This window comes from Apteryx mantelli, chromosome Z, assembly GCF_036417845.1.
Source record: "Apteryx mantelli isolate bAptMan1 chromosome Z, bAptMan1.hap1, whole genome shotgun sequence".
Lineage (NCBI taxonomy): Eukaryota > Metazoa > Chordata > Aves > Apterygiformes > Apterygidae > Apteryx > Apteryx mantelli.
Genome location: NC_090020.1, coordinates 73098480 through 73118710, shown reverse-complemented (window position 1 = coordinate 73118710; position 20231 = coordinate 73098480). Strand labels below are relative to the sequence as shown.

The 20231-nt window shown below is 36.5% G+C and overlaps 1 protein-coding gene across 3 annotated transcripts in view; it reads left to right on the top strand.

The window, feature by feature from the left end:
* WDR70 (WD repeat domain 70) overlaps positions 1–20231 on the top strand; it is a 147251-nt gene that overhangs the window by 1729 nt on the left and 125291 nt on the right. For all 3 annotated transcript variants that reach the window (XM_067315830.1, XM_067315829.1, XM_067315828.1), the window contains exons 4-5: positions 1828–1942; positions 5087–5288. In XM_067315830.1, the coding sequence (XP_067171931.1) occupies positions 1828–1942; positions 5087–5288 (317 nt within the window). The remainder of the gene's footprint in view (positions 1–1827; positions 1943–5086; positions 5289–20231) is intronic.

Below are 20231 nucleotides of genomic sequence, written 5' to 3'. Positions count from 1 at the left end.
CAAAGCCACATATGTTCTAGAATTCCCATTGCCAACCCAAACGTCCACAGTTTCTCCCTCCGCCTGTACAGCGTATATGGAATATGCTTTTGTCTTTTTTTCCATGTGATGCTGTCATCTTTGAGTAACTTCTGTCCCACTGCATTAGGCTTAATTCAGCCTCTAAGATGTAGCAATTTGTGAAGATAGTAGACTTTGAAGCCCCTTATTGTGAAGACAGTAATTCTTCATGAAAGAATGAGATTATCTCAATGTTAATTATATTCGTTGTTTTAATTGTACGCAGAATCATGCGAGCGGACCCCTGTGGAGGCTTGTTGGTTTTATGGACTTTATGGCACTGTGAAATTCATGTATATAGGGGATCCCAAAATATGATTTGCATGCTTTTCTCCTACTGGCTAAATCTAAACACAGCAAGAATTCTTCCATGTTCAGAACCTTCTATGTTTGATACTGGTCCAGCTTGTGCTATCCTTGTCCCTTTCGAGAGATCAGCTGATTACATCATGTTTTAGTTTAAGATGGAAATCCTGTAAACAATTGGATTGTTAAACAGTCAAATTGTTAGATTGATGATTGATTGACTGTTTGATTAATAAACAATCAGAACAAGTGATGTAGTCTTTTGTAGAGCTTTTTGAATTGCTGCATTTTGAATTTTTGTTTGTTTAACTTGAATTTTTGAAATGAAAGAAAAATTTCTAGAATCTTTGCTGTAATGGAAGCACAGCATATTGTTCATTGTGAGATGAGTTATTTTTCCAAAAATGACAAAACAAAACTTTGTATTTAATTCAGTTGTTTACCTTAAAAACAAATTTTGCCATTTGTAACATAGTACTTGAAAAGGTGTAGAAACATTTTGTAGCCCAGACTTCCTTTTTTTAATAATATAAGCATTCTATTTCCAGATTCCCTAAAATACCCTCCTCACTTTAACTGTTTGGAATATGTTTGATAACATTTGGAAACATCTCCTCCATCTCGTCTGCTACCCAAGAAGAATTGAGATCAAAATGTGTTTCCTAGTTCTGTATTGTGCAGATGTTTGTGTGTCTCTTAAGAAGAAAATGCTTTTGTGTTGTACTGCAAGGCACAGTTTTTAGCTGATAGTTTAAGAGACAGAGAACTGTTTGCTAACTATGTGAGAGAGGAAACAAGAAAGTACGTTTCTTGTATAGGGAAAAGATGAGAAAGTGTAATTTTTCTCTGCTTAAGAGAAGTCATTTGAACATTTTAAGAAATGGAGTATCTGTTCCCCTGTCTCAATCTCACCATCCTGTGTAAGATTCTTATTGAAACTTTTAAATGGGAGATTGTTTTATGTTGGTTGTGCTGTTCCATTGGGATTATTTTCAGTAAGTGAAATGGGAATAAATACAAAGAGTTGTGACAATTTATTTTCCATATATCATATATTTAGAATTTAATTATTTACACTTATGTATAATTATGTATTAACTTGGTTCTCTGTGCTATGCAAATTTCAAGAACTGTATGAAGTAGTCATACTATTTGCTATCATGCTATATAACGCTGAAAGTATTTCAGTATCAGCATCATGATACGATCAACTTATGTTTGGTAGTCTATACAAACTAATGACTGAAAGGTGCTTGCATTTTCCCCGAGACATTTTGTTTTTCTGAGTGATTGTTACATTAGCAGTGGAAATCTGATAATGTTTTACTTGATCTTACCTTTTCAAACATTTCATATGGGTCTGAAAATGAAGAAAATTGTTTTACTGTGTTTAGACCTCAAATTTCATTACTTTCTAGAAGTCTTAATTATTTGTCATTTACTTGCTCTCTCCGTATTCAGAGGCTCGTGAAAGAGAGAAGGAAGACCAGGCTGAAAAAGAATTTAGATGTCTGCAGCCTGATTCACCAGCTTCAGCCTCAAGTGCAATAGGAGCTGAGTCCACATTAACCCCAAGGTACTTAAATATGGTGGACGATCATTCCATTTAACAGCTTCCTTATCTGAAGGGCTTGCTTTTTCTTCTGCTTTTTTTGAAGAGCATAAGCATCATTTGACTTGTGTGAACGTGTCTATGTTATCTAAAGTCTTTCAGTGGAAATATTGATTCCTGAAAGATATGTCAATATTTACAAATGTTAATATTGTATATAGTCAGTAGTTAATTTTGCCGTGTAGTGTTTCAGTCTGAGAAGAAAATTCTGTTTCAAAATTTCTTTTTGACAATTGCTCAAATAAACTGTGGACTTTCACTTAATTGACTACACAATGTACAATACTATAGATCCTGTGTTATACCCTATGCGTAAAGGAAACATATTCTATGCTCCCTTTCACCTTTGGTGTTCTGAGATACCTTTCTGCTGAAATAATGGAAGATGACAAGAATTTAAATGTAATATGATTGTGTACTGCATTTGGGGATTTCAGTTTAAGAAATCAATTAAAACAAATGGTAAAGTGGAAAGTAACCAGATGATCCAGAGCCTTCCCCAAATCTGCTTTTTTAGATAAAGGACTTGAGAGAAGAGGACTCTGAACACTTTGTATAGCTCCTTTTGAGTATTCTGAGTTAGGTAGGCTCTGGTAACTTGCAAGAGTTCTCTTGATGTTAAGGGTGTGTTGTTTTGTTTTGGTTTTACTGAGGATTGAGAAGAGAGGCCATGATATGAAGAGCTGGTGGAACTGGAAGCTGAACAGATGTCAGCTTTTGTATCTCCTTGTAAGCTGTGGTGTGTAGTGTAGAACTTAGTGCTGAAAACAGCAGGAAGCTAGCGAGGGAGATATGCCATTGTGATTCAAAAGGATAATCCTAAAACTAACATTTGAAGTATGTAATATAGGACTTGGTAGAGTATAAAAGCTTTACTAACAGCACCTCTTTATATGGTGTAGATGTTAATAGTTATAAGCTGATACAAAATAACCAGCTTGTTCTATTGTGCAAAAAAGGCAACATTTTCCTGATTTTTTTATTTATTTTTTAAATACAATTACATTAAATTATCATACTAGCCCCCATACTGATTTTTATAATTGTTAGAAAGGACTTGGTCATTCCAGAAAGACGCAAAGAACAGCTATTGATTCTTGTTATTTTTGAACTCAGTTGCTACAGAGACATTTTAATGGTTACAGTAGTTATACATTTAAGTACAATAATAATTATGCTTCGTGAAATGAGAACACCTACTAGTGTCTAAAAGGAAAAAGTCAAAGAAAATAGCATGTGCGATGTGAGGAGAGTGAACGTGTTGGGGGGATATGCCCACGTACTTGCACAGCTCTCGGAATGTTTTTCGTTATTTCCACTCTCAGTGTGCCATCTAGACTCTAACGTAGCTTTCTTTTTTCCTCTTACAACGTTTCTCTTATTGAGGAGGTAATCAGGGAAAGCAGAAAACTTAATTCCTTCCACCTCTCTGAATCCTGGGGGAGGGACTGCCAAGTCAGTTCTTCTTTCTTTACCTCTTCAGATTCAGGGAGGCCATAAGGCTGAAAGTTGAAGGGAACACTGCTAAGTGTCTGCTTTGTTCTTTTGTTCTTCTTTTGTCAGCACCATTGCTGGCTGCTGTCAGAAGGACGTTACTCAACTAGATGGGCTTTTGGTATAGCTCCATTTGGACGTTCTTATGTTTGTCTTCCTTTCCAATCGGGGCAGAGGATACCAATAGCTGTAGCTGGGGTACGTGGCTGTCTCTGTCAAAGCTTGGACTGTGGTGAAAAATATCTCTGGAATTCTGGCCCTTTCACATGCTGAGTGATTATACTGCCCTTCAATATACTGAACTGTTTGAATTGATTTATTTATCCTCCCTAGCAAATGAGGGAAAGATAAGGATATGCAATTAGGAAGGAAGCTACATGTTGTTCTTGGGCGTCTATGGAAAGATCTGAAAATGTGGGAATCCAGGATTGGAAGGGCCTCCTTGAATCATTGTGTAGCATACACTGTTCTCACTGGCAGCTGTGTTATATGCTTGGTTCCATTCCAAAACTAGTTAAATTGTGTGCCTTTGGGGGAAAAGATTTGTGGTTTGCTGGTCTGAGAATGCATATCAACTCTTAAGACAACTCTTCTGCACATACTAGAGTAAAATTAACAATTTGACTATAGCTAAATTGAAGAGCTCTAATGGACCCGAATCCTCCTCAGGTGCTGGAAAAGCTTCCTTTATCAAGAAGGCTATTGATTGCCCCATTGTTGTAAAGTAGGAGGTGCTTATTTTATTTGAGTTAGATTTATTAGACAGGCATATTCTGACCTAGATCTTTAAATGTCTCTCATCGCTATGCAAGACAAAGTTTGTATGTAGAGGTAATATCTTTTATTAGGCTAGTAGATATAGCTGGAAAAGTTAGACAAGCTTTTATGTATGCAAGCCCGTATCACTGTAATATCTGAGGACCTAATTCATATTGTTCTTAGTTTGTTTTGATTTCTTCCTAAAATAGAATTCAATTTACTCATCCAAGACAGATGTCCACTGTATAACCTATTACCTGCTTGGTGGACAGCTCTTTTAGGAGGCGCACGTTCTCTGACACAATTAGACAGTTTAGAACCTCTTTCTCTAATCCTTTATTGTGTTCTTGAACTTGTATGTTTTTATTACTGTTTTTAAGTGATAACCTAAACTTAAAAAATACCCCTCTATAGTCTTTTTTTCTTTTCATTGTTAAACTATCTTTTGTAGTCTGCCTACTTGTAAATCATACGCTCCTAAAATACAAGCTCACAAAGGACTATCTTGCAATGTGAGTCTATTATCTCACAATCTGAAAGGAAGAGCTGGTGTCCACTGCAATGTATCACTGTAATGATGCACTGTAACCTAGGCTTACTGCAAGAAAAAGCTCTTAAACTCTCTTGAAAGTAATGTTTTAAAATTCTTACAAGTTTTCTGCTTACCAGTTTCAGACATTCTGCCTGCTGTTAGAATACCGCCTGCTTGTTAACTACCAGCAGAGGGAGCACACTTACTTTGAATGAGCTGAATGAACGTGTGTTAAATAGTTCTGCTTACTTTTCAGAAATTTCCTAATGCCAAAAATGTGTTCATGTTCTTGAAATAGCAATTTTTAAAATTTTTCCATGCAGAGACGCAGCCTGTAGTGAAAGTGAAGATAGCTCAGATGAAGAGTTAACTGGTCCTTCTGTGCAATCCCAGACTTCAGCTCGAGGTCAAAATGAGGATACTGATGATGATGATGATGAAGAATTCATTGGGCCACCACTTCCACCTGGGTTCAAGGACAGTGATGACGATCATGATGATGATGATATACAGGAGGAAGATAATGTAAGTATTTTATTCCTCTTTAATGTTTAAACACTTTGAGTAGACCCTTATTTTTAACTATGCTCTTTCTTTTATGTTTGAATTTGTGGGTGAAGTGTATGACTGTTATTTGAAATGCAGATTTCATGTGATTTTCCTAATGACTATTAAACAAATGCAAATGCAAAATTCTTTTAAAAATATCTGGTTTTTTTAAAAAAAACACGCATGTGAATCTCTGATGATGAATTTCACTTGTATACTTTAACTTCACTCTTTTTCTTGTTTGCACATTATGCAGAACTAGGAGCAATGAAGTAAGGGTTTTTTGTTCTTTTTTTTTTTTTAACCTGAAAACGTGCATCTCCAACAGATAATCTGAGTAATAGTTACTGTCTTGAAAGTACTGTGTTGATACTGAAGGAGATGCTTAGTTTTGATCAGTTTTGGATCTGAATAGTTTTCAATCTATTTCAGGATCCAGAGTTTGAAAGTGTACTCAATATGGTGAATCCAGATGCTTGTCATTAAAAAAAAAAAACACAAAACAAAACAAAAAAACACTGAATTTACACAAAGAAGAAAAAATGTAAAAAGTGTCCATTAATAGCTGGTAACTTTGTCTATGTACTAGGAAGTGGTAAATCTCAACAAATGTATGCTTGTTCTGCACAGGTGTTCTTTCTTTGGGGCCTCATCAGAATGCCCTTCTAAATCACAGCTCTCCCAAGCTGTCCCCATTTCTCTTCCTAGAAAAAACAGTCTTCTGCTCTGTTGTCAGCACTTCTGAAGCTTGTAACTGCCTTATAGTACTGAAATATTGAAACCACACAGAGAGAAACAACCAGGCTTGGGAATTGAGTCCTGCAGGTATCTTTAATCTTTGGGAGAGTAAAAGATTCTCCTAGAGAGATACTCAGAGGTATACTACACTAAAATAAAACAGTGTAAACTTGAAATCATGTTATAACCTGGCAACTAAACCCAAATTTAAACCTCATGTTTGCTAATATTTTCACTGAAGTATCACACAAAACTATGCATCAGAAATGTCTTCTAGTTACTCATCCCGATCTCTTCTACACAGACTTTATTCTTAATTGCTTGTGTCTGTGTTACTTCCTTACCTACTCTGTTTTTATTTTCTTAAACACAAACTGAGATTTGAAAATACCAGTATTATAAGCAAAAGTTGTCTTTAAAAAAAAGGAGGGGAAAAAAAAAAAAGGAAGTGACATTTCTGTGGAAGAAGACTACGTAATTAATGTATCACATACTGGAATATATAGCCCTCTTGTCAAGGTCTTAAAAAATTAAACTGATTTCTAAACTGAGTATCTGTAGATTGCTCTTCCTAATAATTGAGGGCATTTTGCACATGTTGGAAAATCATGGGGAATTTTGTTTAAAACCATCTTTTCACAATAGCTGCAATAATAGTGGTTCTTCATATATACCTAAATTTTTCTTATAATTCATGCCAGAAATTTCTAGTTTTTTTTTTCTCAAATGAGAATTAATACAAATAGCTTATGGATTGATCATAATTATGTTGTAAGACTGAATTAAAATTTGGGAAAACTTTGCCTCTGGCTCCTTGGTCTGATAGAGGTGTCACTTTCTGCAGTTAGCAAAAAGCATCATATATTTACCCTGCATAATTCAATTCTGAAATAAAATAAATATACACACTTTCAATAAAGTGTGGTGGCAGTGGTCTTATCCAAAAGACTGTTCACTACATATGGGCAACACAAATGCTCTAGTCTTGCTCTGCTGTTACTTTTTGACTTATATTTTACGTGGAAAAGCATTATTGCATTTGTGGAACCTGGGAATAAATAACTTTTTTTTTTCCATGAAAACCACGTTGGTGTGTACTAGAGAAAAAACATGAAAGCCTGTTGTAAATTCTGACTAAGCAGATCGCTGTGGTTTTACCACTGATCTTTGCCTTTGTCATCACTGTGATGAAACAGGGTTATGATAAACTCTGTTAACAGCACTATGATAGCCACCCATATAGCAGAATTGTTTGGCAGCATCGAAGAAGATTTCACCACATCGGTTGAGTAAGCTATAATGGAAATACACTAAATATTAAACATCTGTTTTATTGCAACATCAATGGAAGGCTGTCATTCTTTGACATCTCTTTTGTAAGCAGAGTAGTTTTATTAGGTTCACATGAATCAACAGTCCTGTATATACTACTGTTCCAGTCTGTGGTATTATCAGGTCTTTAATCTCAGTAGTAAGTGCTGTACAGATTCCTTGATGTAATCACGTTCAAACTACAGATTAGTGCCAAGTTGTAGCCAACTCCTTCATATGTGTATAATTATGGAATAAATTAGGTCCTTTAGGAAAATGTAACTAAATGCTGAGCAGTCATTTAGGCAGCATGGCAGTGTGGGAAAACAGTATTATTTAATAACTGAGAAATTACAGAAAGATGCATAAAATCTTGTAAGTCATAAACCTGTGAATCTTTTTAAAGGTAATAGGTATGTTCCACAGAACAGGATAAGACTTTCAGTGGTAGAGGTAGCTTATGAAATGAAGAGTGGGTAGCAGTGAAATAGCAAACATCTGTTCCTTTTTAATCCCTCTGTGTTCAGGAGTGTGCTGTGTACCTGTTTTCTGTTGTCCTTCGTCAAAGGTGGCTGCACCTTAGTAGGGTTTTGTGTTTTGAAATCTCTAAAATGAATTCTACTATAAATATCTTTTAAAAAAGCCTGGATTGTTAATTTAACTTAAGATCTCATGTGCCATTGAGATAAGATTTTTTTTTCCAGAATTGCTTGTATAGATGTTAGATTTATGATTCTGAGCACTGAAAATATAATTTATTTTCATTTTCTATCTCTAAAGGGCAGTCAGCACCTTGCTTTGTGTAACTCTTGCTTTAGTTCTGTAAATTTCTCAAAAATGCCAAAGGGAAAACAATGTGCAGAACCAGCTGATTTAATTCAACCTGTCTTTTTCAGTGTTTCTTACTAGGCACTTTGTTTGCTGCTTGACTGTTTTAATTTCCAGCAACATTAAGGTATAGGTGCTCTGTATTGATTTATGTATTTGAATAATGCTACAACTGGCTTGAAAAAGTGTGGTTCCTGGGAGCCAGAGTTAATCAGACAGAAAGGTAACATGCAGACTGGTGTGATTTAAGTTTGTCTGAACTTAAGACAATAGTTACAAAACAGTCTAGAATAGATTTGGTTGAGAATAAGCAGAGCGGCAGAAATATGAGACTTGTGGGTTTTCAGTCTAAACAGTTAATTTATAACCGGGAAGATTTTGTGTCAGCATGGATGCCAGAGGCCTTTGGGGTCTAGAGCCTCCCCTTACTGCTGCTCATGAACTCAGTCCTTTCCTTTCCTGTGAAGGGAATAAGGAAACAGCTGTGCTTTCCTGATTTCCTGTTGATCGATTGGTGATCACAGTAAGATCCTGTGAGTCCCCAAAAAAGCAGGTGTTAATGTTATGAGAACTCTCTAATTCCTTTCTCTTGACTGTGCATCAGGCTGTGGTTGGTACACATGGGGGCAGAAGTGGGAGACAAGAAATGAAAAGCTCCAGTGAATAATTCTTTTGTTTTATTTTTTTTCCAGATGGATTATGAGACTGTCCCTCTTTTGTTATCATACTTTTATGCTGATATAACTTATTTAAAGCATAAGCAAATATTTATATTTTTGACTGTGAAGGAAACAAATTTTTCTTTAGTAGATGTATGAATTGTAGTTCTGTAGTCTGAAGTCTTTTAGGCTTTGTATGACAGATAACAGGCATCAAAATACTGGCTTCACCCTAGTAGTTTGCCACTGTTTCTCAAACCTGTCTTTAGATGTGATTTTTAGTGGAGGAACATGGTTTTGCCTCCGCTACTTGTTCATTTGTTGCTTTGCTTTCTTAGATGAGACCATCAATAGCGGTAGTTATCAAAATTAGTTGCTAGGAGATGTATGTATCTTTTTAAGTCTAGGGATGGCCCAGAACTGTCCAACTTACATTGTGTATGCTATGAATGATCATCAGGTGGGAGTGTTAACTAGTAGTTATTACCCTGGATTGGAATTTTTCATACCTTTATTGTTGTTTTTATAGGAAAATTAATAATAGCAGTTAATTGCTGAACACTCTGCCTGTAAATGCTTGGAATCAGCACTGTTAGTTTTTAAATGTTACACATTCATGTAATTTGCTGACATTGGTGTGTAATCCATACTGAATGTAAATTTCTGAGTTGAGCCATATATTGCATTATATACATGAATTCTGGCTTGACTTACTTTTTACTGTAAATTTACAGAACTTCATTTTTTATATTCACATCTTCATGGTAGCTGTTGTAATGCATCTCTCTGATTAAATTCAATGTTAGTACTGATGGTAGTTATATTTCACAAATAAATGTTTAGATTTAATGGCTGTATTATATTCACCTCCATTCATTGCAGCAGTGATGGCTCTTAACAAAGCACAATATATGCTTGTAAGTACTTACGCAAATATTTTACAGGGTTTCTTTGTAGTAGTGTAAGAGACACTGCTGCACTGGCTTTGATTTAAGTATGGTGGTATGATTGGTCTTGTGTCCCTCTGACATTTTCCTCGTTTTAGTTTTCTTTCTATATGGAAGACTTGCATTAATTGGCAGAGTAAGGAAGATGAGGCATAGAGTTGCTTATTTGAAGCATGGTCAGTGCTTTTTTGTAGTACTTTTTCTCCTAATGGAGCAAAAAGCTTGAAGGGGTTGTCAGTGCCTGTTTTTCACATGGTCATAGCATTGATGGGGAGAGGGAGCCAGCAGAGTATGTCCTGTAGCCTGAAGCTTTTCATGTTTGGTTTCATCTCCAAAAGTATGCTGCCTTCGGAAACTTGAGAAAAATCTTTTTGTTTCCAAACAGGTGTATTAAAAGGGAGAAGGGCTTGTATTTTAGAGGGCAGATTCATATTAAGGGCAATATTTTTTATGGTAAATTTTGAATTTTTTAGAGGCTTGGGTGAGGTGCGAGATATGTTGTACTCTGTCAGCTTTTCTTCCCCGGGCAAGGTGCATTTGGGTGCATCTTGCTTGTCTAGTGCTTGTGCAATCAAAATAAAGATTGGGTGGAGGAGATCAGGAGACTAGCCAAAGCAGTCATGTCAGGATTGGAGGGTAGACAGTTTTAAATCTAGGACATAGTGAATTTTTCAAGGTAAGATGTGACACCTATTAAAATACATTAGTAAAAGAGTGTGTATTTGGGAATAGTCACTTATACATGTGATTAGATAAACGAGCTAAGATACTTAACAGGATGTAATGGAGCACTAACACCTTGCAATGCTTTTTTCCTCACCTGAAGCAGCAGGCATAGAGCTGGTTGTTAGAAGAATTTGCCAGGTGAATTTGTAAGGCTTCTTATGGAACTTAGTTACAGTTCATTCCTCTTTGGAGTCAAGCGCTTTTTCTCCTTGCAGTACCAAAGAGATACTAATCATGCTGTAATTATGTCCCTGAAAAAAGGTACAGCCTTGGGCCTCTCCAAGGCTGTACTCTGATTTGGGCATATTTCCAAAAAGATATCCAAAGTTGTAGAATCGTTTGGAGCCACTTTTAAATTTTTGCAGGGATTAACAAGACATACCAGTAATACTCATTTGTTTAGAATGGAGGAAAGCCATTTCCTGCTGATATATATATGGAGAATTTAAGTAGACTATAATTACTCCAATTAGAATTTGGCTATGGTGCTAAGCTAAAAATCTTTGTCTTGTAAAAATAAATATATGTTACGGGAACTTAAGTCATCCTGAGAAGCTTTTACATTTAGGTTGAGAGAGTGTCTGTCCTGGTAACAGATGAATCATATTTACCCAGGCATGTTTCATCTTGTCTGAAGAAGAAAAAGTAAACTAAAGGACTTGAAGAAAGATCTAGTCTGCTTACAGCTGCACAATGCAATTTGTATGTGTGCTAGAGAGACAGAAAAATGCAGTTTTGAGACAGGCATTCTTTTTGAACTACCTTTATTTTTTGCCTAGGTAGCAATTACCATTGCTTTCAATTTCCTTTTGCGTTACCTTCCCATATGGTCAAGAGGAAAAATGCTTTTGTGTAATATCTATGCATAATATGTTTTGGGGTCTTGACAGTGTTTCTTCTGTAAGAATCAGGAAAATTATTTTCTTTATATAAAAGTTCGAACAAGTCATTACAGATTTATTTGTATTAAATGTCATTAATGGGCCTGCCATTGTTGTTTGCTTGTTGTTGCGGTTGCTGATTGTCTCAAACATGAATTAGAAAAGATTTGCAAGCTTTACTAAACTTAAAAGAACAACAAAATCAACCCCCTGAATTTTGTATAGTGAGGCTCAGTATAAAAATGTGAGAGAATTAGTCAGAAGCTGGAAGGGAGGCAATACAATAAGAAACTGAGAATGTAGGACTGATGCATCATACAGGCACTGTACAGGAACCTCGTAGGATAACTCCTCTAGCGAATGTTTATCTTTCATAAAACAAGGATAGGTTTTTGCTTCCCTCCTCTCCAACCCAGGGCCCTAGCACAAGTGATTACCAATAGTCCCTTAGAGAAAAAAATGTGCTTACAAGATCTCTACATGTCAATTCTGTAGAGCATGTTAAAGCCAAGCCTTCTCTGCTGTATGCCATGCCATGACTTTTTGGAAACATGATTTTGGTCTTAATTTCACTGAATATGAGAAATGAGGATTGGGTAAGCGAGCGACAGGACGCGAGGCAATGGGCACAAACTGAAACACAGACACTTCCATCTTAACATGAGGAAAAACTTTTTCACTGTGAGGGTGACAGAGCACTGGAACAGGTTGCCCTGAGAGGTGGTGGAGTCCCCTTCTCTGGAGATATTCAAAACGCGCCTGGATGCAATCCTGTGCAATGTGCTCTAGGTGACCCTGCCTGAGCAGGGGGGTTGGACTAGATGATCTCCAGAGGTCCCTTCCAACCTCAGTGATTCTGTGATTCTGTGATTCTGTGATCAGTTAATCAAATTGGACATACAAAAGTCCATGGGCCCTGATGGGATATACCTACGAGTGCAATGTCCCGCACCGAGGGAGGAATAACGCCATGCACCAATACAGACTGGGGTTTTGTATAGCATTTATACCTGCTGGAAAGCAGCTCTGGGGAGAAGGATCTGGGGGTCCTGGTGGACAACAAGTTGACCATGAGCCAGCAATGTGCCCTTGTGGCCAAGAAGGCCAATGGTATCCTGGAGTGCATTAGGAAAAGCATTGCCAGCAGGTTGAGGGGTGTGATCCTTCCCCTCTACTCAGCCCTGGTGAGGCCACATCTGGAGTACTACATCCAGTTCTGGGCTTCTCAGTGCAACAGAGATATGAAGCTGCTGGAGAGGGTCCAGCAGAGGGCTATGAAGATGATTAAGGGACTTTCATCTCATATGAGGAAAGGCTGAGAAAGCTGGGACTGTTTAGCCTAGAGAAGAGAAAACTGAGGGAGGATCTTATCAATGTATATAAATATCTGAAGGGAGGGTATAAAGAGAATGGGGCCAGACACTCAGTGGTGCCCAGTGACAGGATGATGGGCACAAACTGAAATGCAGGAAGTTCCATCTGGAATCTAAGGAAAAACTTTTTCACTGTGAGGGTGGTCAAACACTAGGACAGGTTGCTGGAGTCTCCATCCTTGGAGATATTCAAAAGCTGTCTGGATGGGGTGCTGGTCAACCTGCTGTAGGTGGCCCTGCTTGATTGGGGGGTTGGACTAGATGATCTCCAGAGGTCACTTCTAACCTCAACTGTTCTGTGATTCTGTGAAATTTTAGAATTTTACCTGTATAGATAGATATTTAGTCCTATGATTTTTCTTCTGTATGTCTTTTGTGAGGTAATCAGTAGGTATATATTTGTCGACTTCAAAGTATTAAAAAATTAGAGATAAGTAACTTTGGTAGTATAAAATAAAATGTGCCATGATCTAGAACATAATTATTGTTACTACTATCCTTTTTAAGGAAATTTAGAGATCTTCTTATCTTCTTTTTCTTTTTTTCTCCCTCTTTGCTACTTTCTACCTGATGGAGCCTATGGAAGGCTCCTTTGTGAGCTTTTAGTACCACTTCTAAATTTGGAAATGTATCTGTCAAGAATGATACAAAGTGTTTCTTCATCTCTGGGCCAGATACTCTGCGGCTGCAGAGCTCCCACGTTTGGAGCATGAGATTCAAATGCTCATTTCTCACACACCGTTGGTTTCTTTGTAGCCAGAAGATTTCGTGGAAGCTAATGCCCTCAGAGAGTAAAAGTGCTGTTTTCTGCCTGCCGTGTTTGAGGCATGGGTAAATTTGAGGCCTTTTAAGGAAAAAAAAAAACAAAAACAAAAAGTCTTTCAAAGCACATAGTTTTAAATGAATATTTCAGACACGAGATTGAACTTTCTTTATAGTGTTATTAAACAGTAATATGTAGCTGTAAATGTCATATGAAATTCAATTTGTGCAATGGTGTATGAACGTATTACTTTACTTCTAACAGAAGTTAGGATGTTTGAGGTGAAGCTAAGTTGGGGGTGAAGGGACCAGACTTCATTTATTGTTCAAGAACCTAAGACGCTTAAGAGTCAGAACCTAAGACACTTAAGAGCTAGCTTGAAGTGGGGACTGCCTTCTTACAGGATGCTTTTATTGGCAATTGCTGCAACAAATTTCCAGAGTACTTTTATAAGGAAGCACAATTAACGTATCTGTTACTATGTGGAATACATAAATGGAAGATGCTAGATTTTCTTTGCGTCTGGCATATGAATGTTATCTTTTTCAAAAAGCTGTCCATACTCTAAACAGAGTAGTGAGAAATACAGGTGTGTAGAACTTTTGCTTGAATGAACAGAAAATAAAGTGGATGATAACAAGTATTTGAAATATTTATGATTAAGATGATTAAATAATTTTGAAGGTCTGTGTTTGAAAGAAGAGTGCAAGTGACATGTAGTTACATTTCCTTTCCAAAACAAGTCTTCACAGGATTTTTGATTAACAAATGATTTATGTTAAACTGCTGGAACTGCAGACTGCTCCAGTGGTATCCTTGGAGAGCAATTTTGTTGACTCTTGGAATGTCTGCTGTTTGTTTAAAAGATGGCTTTAGATTTTTATGAACGTGGGACTACCGCATGTAATGTTTTACAACTGCTGCGATGGCATCTCTTATTTGCAGGTGGGCACTTAGCAGTATACAGGGACTTTACATACTTGATGCTGACGCTATCCAGATCACAAAACAATCATACAGAACTTGCTTTACGCTTAGTTATCTTCTTTTGTATTTTAATACCTAATACAATAATTTTCAATTTATTAGGATCTTGCATATTATTTTGCTGCCTTTTCTACTACCTACCACCTTGTTTAGTATTTATAAATGTTTATTCAGCTTGCATCATTGTAACTGAGGATTGATAAATGTTCATATAACATTTATGGGAATATGCTACAAAAATTTTTTTGACTTCCTTTCACAAATCAAGACGTACTTTTTCCAAAGGGGCAAAAGAATCATAAAGCTATGAATTTTTATTAACCATCTCCTTTCATGCTCCAATCTGAGGCTTTTGAAATGTGTTTAAAGATGTTACTTGGATTCTAGTGAGTGTAATTGATGCTTTATGTAAACTGTTTATTCCTTTATTCTACTAAAGATAATTTATTTTAACTTTGAAAATTATCAGTGTGTTTTACATTTGTTGATTTTGTAGAAAAACTTTTTGAAATGTCTCAAAGAATACCTACTTAATGAGGAAGAAAATAGAAGAAGAAAACTGAAAAAGAAGCCTTTAAGCTCTTACATCTATGTATGTGAGAACTGTAATGTAATTTAAAAACTCAGGTGAGTTAGAAATAGTATTTAATTTTCAATTAAAATATTATTTTGTAAAGCAAAAATCATTTTCATATCATTATCATCATGCTCGAGAATAGTGGAAAGATGATAAATTATATAACCTTCCCTTCCAAAAAAAAACCCCAACTGAGTATGTATATTCAGTGGGACTACCATCATGGTGTGTTTCCTTTTACACTATTGATGAGACAGAAAATACAGACAAAACACAGTTTGATTAAAACAACAAAGATGATATGAGTGACTTCCATTTTTGTTTCCAGGCTTAATTGATTAATCAGTGTCAGTAATTTAAAATGTATGAGACATTATAGCAAAGTGCACTCTTGAGGTGCAAAGAGTAGCTGGTAGAACTAAGCAGTCTTTTACGTGTCTGTATGAGAGCGGCGACTGACTCCCGAAATCACCCCCGTGCATTCCAGGCGACTTGCGGCTGTGTCGAGCTCTGTACAGGTTAGCTGCTGAGGAATGTGCCACGGGGACGTGGGCAAGCTGTTCACTGTCTGCTGTTTTGACTGCACTGCTGTTTGTACCTGAGCTATGTGGCAGAAACATGAGTTTGAGTTCACCTACATGAGATGCAGTCACATGCTTGCCTTCAGCTTTATTTGGTAGGCCTTAACCCGGATAATGCCAAATAACGTTAATATTCTGGTCTGCAAAGTATCGTTCTTCTTTTCTTCCCCAAAAGTGCACTAGGGGGCAGTAAAAACATCTCAGATGCACCACTGTCTTTCTAGAACTGCTCTTTTTCTTGCATAGTTTCTGCGACCCTCTTTAGTAACCAGCTTGGAAATTAAATAGCGCTTACTATTTACTTGCTGAAAACCGTCTTCAGAGTAAATAGTACTTTGTAAAGATTTAAATTAGATGCATGGAGTTCACTGCAGTGAGTGCCTGTATGTTCTTGTGTGCTGAAACACCAAGTTTCAAATGCGGGTTGGACTCAGTCCACCAAAAGGTGGCCCTTTTACAGTATGCGGCCTTGGTCCCATTGGTCCTATTGAATATAATAGGTCATCTTTGATACAATAACGAGTATGAATTCATGAAATAAGTCCTGGAAGAACTATGGAAATTAGTAATAGAACTCAGTTTTCTTTGCATGACCAAAACTTCTGTTGTGGAAAGAATTTTTGAAGAGTTAAAATATATAATTAATTCATTTAAAAACATCCTGGAATGAAAGCAAAAACCAGAGTTCCCACTAATATGTGGGTTGTTTGCATGGAAATGCTAGAAGGCTTGGCTTGTTGTTACTTTTTGTGTCGGTTTTTTTGTGTCGGTTTTTTTGTGTCGGTTTTTTTGTGTCGGTTTTTTTGTGTCGGTTTTTTTGTGTCGGTTTTTTTGTGTCGTGGTGTTGTTTTTGGACAAATATTTCACAAATATCACAATATATATGGTATTTCCCTATCACTCACTGTACGGTGGGTGTATTTGTAGATTAGCTCAGATGTCAGAAAGAGATGAGAATGTTTTTTAGAGCTACAATGTCCTATTTAAGGAATTATGACTATTAATATCTGCCATTATTAGCTTAGATAAATTAGCTGGTATCTTCTTATGCTGAAGTACAGGAAACTATAGGACTTAAGACCACAAGCAGAAGAATTTGGAAAAAATCTTGGTTTTTTTTTTTCTTTTTTCATTTAAAAGGTGAAACCAAAAAAATTGTGTTTCTTTATTCATATAGCCTTTTTCTTTTTTTGCTTTCTGTTAAATAATGGGATTGTGAACTTCTGAAGATGTGTTGGAGGATGGTTCAGAAGTCATGCAGGATTTGTGCAGCAGCTTATATCTTTAGATGGAGTGGGAAAATGAACCGAACTTTTAACAGAGACTTCCCATCTCTAACTTTTTTCTTTTATTTCATTTTATTAAATGAAGTATGAAAGATGTCTTGGCTGAGTTGGACCATATAGCTTTCACATATTGGAGTACTCCATTCTTTAGTCCTTCCCTCATATATCAAGAAAAATCTGTCCCATTGGCAAAATGTAGTCAGTGCTCTGTTATACCAAGCATGTATGTCATGTAATGTGGATGAATTTGCATTGATCACATGGCAGACAGTTAGTTATGATGTGGCACTTTGCTTAGCGGTGGGGCTCTTGGGGCAGAGGGTAGTAGGTTGTGTGGGCCACTTGCTATATGGTTTCTTCTAGTGGGCTGGATCAGGCCCATGAACTGCATCTTATCCAGCACTATAATAAAAAACAGAGGGTAGTGGGGGAAACCCTTCTTCTCCAGGTGGCTAAGATTTATTCACCATGTTCACTGTTTACTTCTTGGGTCTTGTGAAACAACAATGATGCTAAATCTCCAGAATTTCAGAACAAACAAAATATTGGGGGGACAATTGCAAGCACAGTAGAAAGAGGGTTGCGAGTAGTGCACATCTGCCACAGCCTGTGATTAGTGCATGTCTCATTAGTCAAAGCTAATTGCAGATACTTAGAGCCTCCTTGAGCCTTCAGTGTACAACTCTGCTAGTTCAAGCCTTTTTTTGAAATACTAAAAATGAAAATCATGAAAGACTTGAGTTTTTAGTGATAATACAATAGTTAATGAGAAAGATAAAATCCTTTGGCTTTTCTCTGTTGGCAACCTTTACCATTATCTTGGTATAGGCAGAGATTGCCTGCTCATTTTGCTGTTAGTCATTGTCTCCAAGTGACAACTAACAAAAATTAATGACATTTTCTGAATGTTATTGTGCCTTCACCTCTGGGCCTACTTTGAATCCTATCTTTATATTTACTGCAGATTGAGTAAATATCTGTTGCTTGGAAATATTATTGTTGTGCTAAACAAATGTGCAGGCATAAAGTAAATTTTTGCCTTTGTGAAAAAGACTGAGTTGACAGAATTGAAGGGGTTGGATTAGCAAAAAAAGATCAGATTTCATTTAAAAAATGCACTGTATCCGTAAATATGATAGCTGATGCAGACAGATAAATGTAAAAGGCAAATCACGTCAGCATTAGATTTCAAGGTGAATTTCCAGTTCTTTGGAAAAGATGAACTCTCATTCTTCATGTCTTTTTCTTGCTTTGGGGGGGAATATTCTAAGCAGAAGGAGAAAAAGGTGTTTAATTCTTAAACTTTTGAACTACACCCAAATGCCAACAATTAAGGCACTTAAAGCAATTAAATCTTCAGCCTTTTGGAATTTTAGTGCACAATTTTCAAACTCAATCTTTCAGACTTGTTGTTAAAATAGAATGTAATTTAGATTTATGTATATCAAGAACTTTCTAGGCTTAACTTAAAATATAAATGGGGGTAAGAAGAAGCATAGCTCATAGAATAATTACTGTTTCTTTCTCAAGTCAGTAATCTCAATTCAGGTTTTGTGCATTGTGTGGTTTACTGAGACTTATCTGCCTTTTTCTGACCGACCTGGTACAAGGGTGTCTTGGAACATGCTGTTCTCTGCAAAGACAGCAAACTTACATGCTAAGCCATAACCACATCTGTAGGGAGCAGCTGGCTTTCAATGCTACCAGATTCATAACCTTTTCCAGTACAAATAGTCAGCATGTCTCTTGCAAAGTAAATGTCATGGTGTAAGTGTTCTTGTTGTCTTAAATATAAGAATAAACATATTTCTCAGTGACATTCCTTCTTTAAATAGATTAATTGTTTTACTAGCCTTTCTACCAAGTACCAAAAATAAATACCAGGAATGGAAATTCAAAAGAAAAAATAACTAGCTTAATCATCCTTAGTGTCTACTAATTGCCTATACCTATTTTACAAGACCACTGTGACACAGAGTACTGAATCACTTTAAAGAAAACCCCCTCTTGTTCTGTAGTTTTAAGTCCCAGTCTTTGCAAGTGTCCTGTGCCTTGTTAACTCTTTCAAAATCAAGTTGATTTTTAACTCCATTGAGTCTGTCTGTGGAAAAAATTAAAATTCTAGAGATGTAAACTCCCACATGCTAGTTGCTTTTCTTGTATCTGTTATGTGTATTCTTCCTAGGTCTGCTTTTGCTTAGGTTTTCCTTGCCTGGTGTAGATTTCATACATGGGTGTGCAGGCACAGCGGGTGGCATGTTGGGTTGCATAGAAACATGCGATAATTTTATGACTGACATCAGTAGACGTGTGTGACATCCAGGATGAAATCCTAGAAATAATGATGACACAGTAAACCTCACAGAGTATCCCTATAGAATATATTTATAAAATTCAGGCATGGATTTCTTTTCTGCCAATGATATAGTGACTTTTTTTTTATGGCTCTTCTCCCAGAGTCCTTCAGAGTTGTTGTTCTCTTTAAGATTAAATACTGCCTTAACTAGCAATTTCTTTGGGTGAGGGCAGCTGGCTGTAGTTGTTTTCTGGTGTCTCCTATGGTTTTTTGCTTTCTTCTGCCACAGACCCGTTCTCTGTGGTAACAGATGTTTCCTCATAAGGTGCCTTGTAGGGATCAGGCATACTGTCGCTCCTCTGTGTTCCCTTCCTGCTGGTGTCCTTCTCTCTGGTGACTCCAAGTCAGATCTTTCTCCTTTCTGAAAAGGAATCTCTTAGAAATAATTTTTTTTTAATATCAGATAATGTTTTTTATTTTAATAGTACAAGTCCATAAGTAATGGAATAATAAAGGAAGTTTCTGCATTTAACAACTGTAACTTTAAGGGAGGTCCTTTCAATTATCTCTAAATTAAGGGCATAAATAACAGCAGACTTTATGAGAAGGCCCAAAGGTGGCTTGCTGTGATTTCCCTAAGTCTTGTAGCCTAAGCAAAAATCTGCAATTGGTGTTTGAATGCAGAATGAGCAGTAGCCAATTTATGCTCTTCATTTTTAGCAAAAATATTAACTCCCCAAATAAGATAAATGTCACAATCTAAATTAATTATAACCAAGCTATTTATAATGCTATTTTAGCAAGCATCTGTCCAAATCAAATGGTAGTTCTGAAAACTAGTTCTCTACTGTCAAGTAATAGTTGTCAGCTGTAGTTTAATTCTTTGTAGTTTAATGTAATTTTGCATTAGTTTGCCTCTTGGGAGTTGTCTCATAATGTAGGAACTTATGGAAGGTGCAACCCTGT